The 7,619-nt window shown below is 52.3% G+C and overlaps 1 protein-coding gene across 1 annotated transcript in view; it reads left to right on the forward strand.

Annotated features, from left to right (window-relative positions):
* Positions 1-3,911, forward strand: part of ACBD6 (acyl-CoA binding domain containing 6) — a gene marked incomplete at its 5' end in the record, with an annotated part of 77,407 nt that extends 73,496 nt beyond the window's left edge. The window contains one exon of the mRNA XM_009074819.1: positions 3,757-3,911. Within this exon, the coding sequence (XP_009073067.1) occupies positions 3,757-3,911 (155 nt within the window). The remainder of the gene's footprint in view (positions 1-3,756) is intronic.
* Between the last annotated feature and the right edge of the window lie 3,708 nt (positions 3,912-7,619).

Consider the following 7,619-nt stretch of genomic DNA (forward strand, 5'->3'; position numbering starts at 1 on the left):
GCAAAGTGGGCCTCCACATGCCCTGGTCACACACCTGTTCTTTACTACCTTAATCAGCAGGGGGAAGTCACAGTTTGTGTCCCTCCTACAATTAGAGGCTAATTAGGTACATGATTTTGTAGCAACCTTTAATTGAAAGATTGTTCTGTCTCCAGATGAGAAAAGTAGAAACTGAAGGATGAGAAAAGTAGAGACTGAAGTGACACATGCAGTCCACATGCCCTGGTCACACACCTGTTCTTTACTACCTTAATCAGCAGGGGGAAGTCACAGTTTGTGTCCCTCCTACAATTAGAGGCTAATTAGGTACATGATTTTGTAGCAACCTTTAATTGAAAGATTGTTCTGTCTCCAGATGAGAAAAGTAGAAACTGAAGGATGAGAAAAGTAGAGACTGAAGTGACACATGCAGTGATGTGTGAGGAATAGGAAAAAAAGTATCGATTTAATCTGGATCATAATTTTTTCCCAAAATTAGGACACAGCCAGTTACTATTTTGTGCTCTCTCTCTTGATGCCTGTCGCTGTAATTAAGAACATACTTGTCATTCTGAAGTGTTTGTGTCTTTCTCTCTCTTCCTGATCTCTCCACAAGGACATTAGCAGGATGGCAAAATTGCTTTGCAGAGCATCAGTCCAAAGCACAGCATTTGGATCTGGAGCTAAACTGGCCCCTGAACTGAGACTAGTGGGATTTCTCCCAGTGTGTTCTTTCCTGTAGGATACTCTATTTTTCAAATTCCTGTCACTGTGACTGGAGTAGTGAGTCTGTTGCTTAGCACAGCATTGTCTGCAGGTTGACAGCACTTCAAATGCCACGTTGCCTCTTTCTCTGCCCAGTTCATTCCATATTTTGGGTTTTCTCTCTCCCTGGAAGATGGTTCCCTGCTCCCAAATCCATCTGGCTGTTATGGGGTGCACGGTGGATTATAGTAGGTCATGCAAAAGCAAAGCACATACTTAAGTTATCCTAGAGCATGTGCTTCAAGCATGTCCAGTGTGTGGAAGGAAAGGGGGGATCCTCACCTGAGGGTAAATTCTATGAAAGTGGATCCCTCTGGCTGGTTCTTTAACACAAGCAAACAAACATAACTGATTTAATGAACATTATTTCAGAAACAGTTTCTCTGGTCTATCCTGCCAGCTCAGATGTTTTAACAATAACAGTTAACCAGGGTTTTCTTCCCAAGTGTTTTAAGTGTTAAAATTTTTGCTTCTCCTTGAGTGTTATCCCACCTCCCCTGCCTGTATGTCATCTTTGGGAAGCCTCTCTGGGTTGCTGGCAGGCAGGGTCAGTGTGCCCGTGGGTGTCCAGCTGCTCCTGGTGGCAATTGCTGCATCCAGGTTGTCCTCATTCCCTTACTGATCTGCTCATAAATCACCCAGATCTGGGAAACAGCTTGTTAAATGAGTGACTGGGTTTGATTCAAGTGGCTGCTGGCCTGTAACTGGATCTCATTGAATCTCCTGATACCATTTTGGTCAGCACTTTGCAACCAAACTGTTAAGGCAGTGGAGCAGCATGAGAGCTCATATGGAAACTGAGCAGGGCAGTGCCTTTACAACCCCCCTTTTGTTGGGAGGCCTTTCAGGGAAGGGTTAAATCCCATCAGCAAGGCCAGCAAGGCAGGAGGCACTGCTTTTAGGGTGTCTGCATCCCTTTTTATGAGCCAGCGTGGCCTGACAGCTGTCCTTGTGGTGACAGCTCTCCTGATTACAGCTGGTGTCAAGCAGCATCCTGCTGTGGGTTATAAATCCTGCCTCCTTCCGATGGCTCCGACCCCGACTTTAATCGGGGGTTAAGTGGAGGCCAACCAACCAGCAGCATGGCCCAAAGGCTCCTGGTGGCACCCACAGCCAAACCCACTGCTCCAGGCTGGAGCACAGTCAGGGCTGTGCTGGTGGCTGTGAGCACAGTCTCCCTGCTAAACGGCCTGTTAGTCTCCAGCTCCTCTCCATCCATCCATCCATCCGCCCACTGGGAGTACTAAAATCATTGCTGCTGCCTCTCCCAGAGGAAATCAAGGCTTCTCTGAGCAGTGGTGGCCACGTGGCCACGGAGTGGGCAGGCTCTGTATCCTCATGGGCACTCTGGCTTCCCTGCAAAGCACCATCTCTTCGGCTCTGTCTGTGCTGTGGCAGGGCAGTGGGAGGGGATGCTAGAGGGAAAATAAATAATAAAAAAAAAAAAAAAAAAAAAAGGAAAAAAATTCATCATCTGAACCCTGAGGATTAATGGAGTCAGGAGGCGAACTGCGCTGGGTGGAAATTCATCTTCACCCGTGCCAGTGTCAGGGCTGCCGCTCCGGCCCTTGACAAATCGAGGGGCCCAGGGTGCGATAAATCCAGCGGCTGTGCTCGTCCCTGGGGATGTCCCCAGCCCCCTCAAGGACACCAACTGTGCCCACTGGTGGCACCAGACAAGGAAGGCACCTTTACAGCTCCCCTTCTGCCACCACAGCTTCCCTGGCACGCCTGGAAACCTGATTTCTGCAAAGGGATGTGCTGCCCAGCCCTTCAGCTCAGCCTCACCCACACCCCACCTGCTTCCTCACCAGCCCCTTCTCCACCCTTTTTTTGTCTTTTCACTATAAGCTCCAATCACATGTCAAATTTGTTCTAATGAGACATTGCTGCTTGTCCATTTGGATCAGTAGAAGACTGCAGAGCAATGCAAAGGACACTCTAATTACAAAAAGTCAGTTGGTTGCATTATAAAAGCACCCAAAATACCAATGTGAGAGGAAGCTGCTGGCTCCATGGCCTCCTAAGGCAGATTTGGGCTTCACTAGGCTCTGCATTACATGGGCTTAAGGGAAAATCCAGGGTCTGGGACTTCTGCTGGTATCAACCAAGTCCAGTTCTTCAGTGTTACAAGTTTTCCTGCGATTCCTGGTTCTTTTGTTTTAGCATCCTTAGGTAAGACTGTTACATCCTAGGGACAAAGAAGAGCTCAAGTCAAAGTGGATTCTATTTTGGCAGAGAAAATCAGGGGTGAACAAATAGTTGCTAGTGGAAGTGTGAGGTAGGAATAACGTGTGCTGTTACCAGCTGTCCGAGGGCACAGAAACAGTTCTCTGGAATTTGTGCTTAGGGAAGGGGTGGCCAGCAGCTAAAATCCATCTGGATTTTCTGCAAGGAGAAATGGTGGATGAAAGCCAGGAGTGAGGCAGTACTGGTGGTGTCCTGCCTGGGACAGGCTGTCTGTGGAGCCCTGCGAGGTTCAGGAGGCAAGTGAGGGTCAGGGACTTCCAAGTATGTTATAGATAAATGGAGAAAGTGCATTATCAATTCTGGGTACAAAAGCAGGCAGGGAATGCTTTCCCAGGTGGCACTTTGGGGCTCTCTGCAGTGCTGCAGTAGCACTCTGGGATCCTTCCTAGGATCAGTTTCCAATCCTGGATGCCAAGGATCCTTAACCAAACTGTGCCCAGTCTCCCTCGGTGTCACAGGTGATGCTCAGTAGCCCCCTGGGCTCCCGATGGCTCCGTGGCTGCAGGATCTGGGGTGCTGGTTACACCAGTCACACCCCTCAGGGCTTCTGGCTTTGCATTGCTCTCGCTCTGTCTTTTCTCCTTCCTTTGCACTATTAAATCCAGAGCAATACACTGCGTACTGAACACTGCCCCGAGAAACCATCTGCCAGGTGCTGAGACGGCGTTTCCTGCCTCCAGCTACAGCCACCGCTCCAGAAAGGCCCATCACCACCTCCTCAGGTCGGGATCCCCAGGCTAACCCTTCCCTTTCTCCCTGCAGCTGCCACCTGTGAGTTTTTGGACATCGTGGAGCTGTTGCTGCAGTCGGGCGCGGACCCCGGGCTGCGGGACCAGGAGGGCTGTCTGCCGCAGGAGGTGACGGACTCCAAAGCCATCACTGCGGCTCTGCAGCAGCACCTCACCAGCCAGCCCTGACCCCACGGGGGCAGAGACACTCCACAATGACACCCCTGCTCCTCCCCTGCCTCCCCACTGCCCTCCCCAAACACCTCGGGGCTTCAAGGGGATCTTTGAGAGCTCAGGGTCTGGGTGGGCTCTCCGGCGCGAGGCCCAAGCGCATATCCTGGGCAGGATGGGATCAGAGTTGTGCATGCTCTGACATTTATCAGTATTTGAGGGGGGAGGGAGGGGGGAGAGGACCTGGAGAAGGCCCCAAGAATTATCTTAATGTATCAAAGACGAGTACTGCGTTGGCTGTCTCACCAGAGCAGCCTGGGCTGACTGGTCAGCTCCTCGGTGGGGAGAGCAGGGCTGCTGAGCCAGCTGAGATGTTCATCTCTCCTGTTCAGGTTGAATTTTGGTTGTCCTAGTTTGGTTTTTTTCCCTGGGTCCAAACAAAATAAATAAAAGCACAGTGTTGGGATGGAGCCTCTGTGTGTTTGGGCTTGGTTTTTTTTTGCAGGGAGTGACTTGATTCCTTGGAAGCAATAAGGATGGGAGACAGTGCTGCCATAACCCTTGGAAAGCTCTGCTCACACTCTTGTCCTGGGGAAGGAGGGCTGCAAAGACAGCAGGGTCACACAGGTGTCTGCCTGTCCCTCTGATTCTCACCTAATAGGTGTTGCTAACCAGCAGCTGACAGGACTTTTATCACACGGCCACTTTGCTGTATTAAATGGCTTTAAACCCCACCTCCATCAGCAGTTCCAGATCCTCCTGCCACATGCCAGTGCTCATTCAGGGCTGGGGCTTGGTAAGAGCTGGGCACAGACATAAACATGCACCCACCCTGTCACTCCTGTGGGCCTGTCTCAGACATTTTGTTGTTGTCTCAGCTGGCCAAATACCCCAAAAACGGGGAAAACATGCCTTGTGGTGATGGCTGGGTACTGGAGTGAGGTGGGATGATGGTGGGGCTCAATGCTTCCTCACCAGGCTCCCAACTGAGCCCTGCCAGTGGGTCACGGGAGCTGCCAGGGATGGATTTGTGCTTTGGGGTAACTGGGAGGGAGGCTGCTGTGTTGTGTTGGGTGTATGGCAAGAGGAGACTGTGGTTTCCCTGGGGGACATTGCCATGTGCTTGCTTTTCCCTGACAAGGAGATTTACAGCCTGGGGGGAGTGTAGGAAATCTCCATCACTGTGACAGGAAGCTACTTGCCATGAAGTCCTTTCTGCAGCACATCCAGCCTCAGGAAAGTAAATAGGAACATTCCCTCTGCTCAGGACTGGCTGGGCAGGAGGCACATGTGGGTTTTGTCAGTCCTACCAGTGCTTGCCAACACTGACCAAGTTTGCTGTGCAGGCTCCAACGCCACCAGCAGCCACTGCGCTACACATGGCACAGGCCAAGCTCCATGGTGGGGACAAAATGGCTTGGGCAAGCTATTTTCCATTCACTTTATATAAAGCAAGGCCTAAGGTGGCTCTGCCCCCTTTCCCCTGCCCAGGGCACCCCCAGGCTGGCAGTGCCTGGGCTCATCACAGTCTGTCACTTCTGTATGCGGATGTGCATGAGGCAAAGGTGCCAACCCCAATGCTGGAGTCACACTGGCTTTGTGATGGAGATGTGGTGACATCAAGGTTGGGGACAAGTGAGGCCACCCCTGTGCAGTGCCATAATGCACAGCCACTGCCTGGCTTGATGGACATGCTGGGTAATAAAAAAATCTCTCTCAAAGCTGGGATGAAAAGCAGCAGCCGTGGTGCTGGTGCTTTCAGAGAGCACATTTGGGGGCCAAGCGCTCAGCCCTGGAGATGTTTATAGCACTTTAGGTCTGTTTGTGAGGTTGGAGCCTTTCCAAAAAAAAAAAAAGAAAGCAGGGTGAGGGGGAGGAGAGAAAGACATATATTATTGTTTATAATCTGCTTTATTCAGCCAAACCTTTCCCCAGCAGCCTTGCGGATTGCTGTTTAAATCCCTTGGTGCCTTTAACTACCGATACAGAAAGTGGTTAATGTGCATTCGCCCTAAGCTTGGCATCTACTCCAGGAAATCACTTTAATTGAGAAGCATTAAATGTTAAAATGATTAAAATATAGAAAGCCAACACACCGGTGCCCACGGAGGGGCTTGGACCCCCCATCCTGCCCAGCATGGCTCTTCCATCTCACCTGTGCCCGCTGAGCCTGGCATTGGCACTGGGCACCGTCACTGCTGTGTGGTGGCAGGAGACCTGTGGCACCTTGAGGTGCACCACTCTGTGCCCACAAAAAGCTAGGGCACAATGACCAGTGCCACTTGTCCCATCCAGGGGTGCCAGCTTCCAGGACAAGACTCCCCCAGGATCCCAACCCCAAAGAGCCGGCGGTGCCAGAGCAGGCAATGCCAATGGTGGGCGCTGCCCTCCCACTGAGGAAAAAAATCCCAAAGACAGCAGCTGCTAAAGAGCATCCCGAGTTTATTTGCCATTGCTTTCCCTCGCAGCAGAAGGGATGACTGTACACATCTCATGCCAACGCACCGGAGGCAGCGTACAAAAGCAACGCCCTGGGCCCGAATTCGGGGGCATTTAGGGGAGGGGAACACTTCTCCCCTAGACATGGCAATAAATAAGGTTTTATTCTTTGAGATTTTTTAATTATTATTATTGTTGGGTTTTATTTTTTTCCTTTTTTTTTTCCCCCAGGAAACAAGACTCTCACTTTCTGGAACTGTACAAAATTTACACAGCGAGGGGAGGAGGCATTTGGCCTTGCTGAAGGGGGATGGAGAGCAGCGGGCACAGCTCTCCCCTGTCCCCCTCCCCACCAGCCACACGCAGTGCCAGCAAGGCCAGGGGCTTGGCACAAAGCAGCACCCAAGGCTGGGGAGGGGGGAGGCACATGGGTGCAGCTGGGGCAGCTCCTGCAGCACCAATGCACCCAGCTGGGGGGGCAAGGAGGGACAGGGACAGACCAGTGATGTGCTTTCTTGTATGACTTTTTTTTTTCATTTTTAATCTTTTTCCCCCTTTGCTTTCAGAGCCCCATACCTAGAGCAGCAGCTGGCTAACCAGATCCACCCCCAGCCCTCCCTGAAGGGCAGCCTGGGATCACAGAGCCCCAGGGGACAGCAGGAACTGCATGGCCAGGGCATCCCCGTGAGGCTGGGACAGACAGGCGCCCCAGGCAGCGAGTGTGGAGCTGGAGTTTATCCACGAGGCTGAGTGCCTTCAGCCTGGCACGGGTGGGGAGTGGCATCCTGTGTTGGGGGAGATGGGCAAAGGAAGGGCTGGTGCTGGGTGGGCCTGGCCAGGAGGAGACCCCATGGGGCTTGTGGGATGTGCCAAAGCCACCTGGATCCTCCCTGGCTGCCTGTGCCCACCCTTGGTGCCATCAGCCCCATGGTACCAAAGGAGGTGGGTGACCTATACTGGGACATCTCACACCCCAATCCCCTCCGCTTCCTACCTTGCAGGTGCTTCTGCAGCTGACGAAACACACTTTTTCCCCTTTTGAGGAGGAGTTTTTTGCAGTACCCTTATTGCAAACGCTGCCCGACTCTCCCACCCACATTTCCAGCGGCTGGTCTCCCGCTCTCCCGGTGCCAGCCCCGAGCATCCTGGCTGGCCCCGCCCCGGCTCAGCTTGGCCAGAGGACAGCCCGGGCTAAAGGCATTCCTTTTTAATTCCTCCCCATCGCGTGACCGTGGCAAAACCCGCAGCGATGCGCCGTAAGCATCCTGTGCACCCAGGGATAAACCT

The sequence above is a fragment of the Acanthisitta chloris genome, unplaced genomic scaffold (genome assembly GCF_000695815.1).
Source record: "Acanthisitta chloris isolate BGI_N310 unplaced genomic scaffold, ASM69581v1 scaffold35070, whole genome shotgun sequence".
NCBI classification, from domain to species: Eukaryota; Metazoa; Chordata; class Aves; order Passeriformes; family Acanthisittidae; genus Acanthisitta; species Acanthisitta chloris.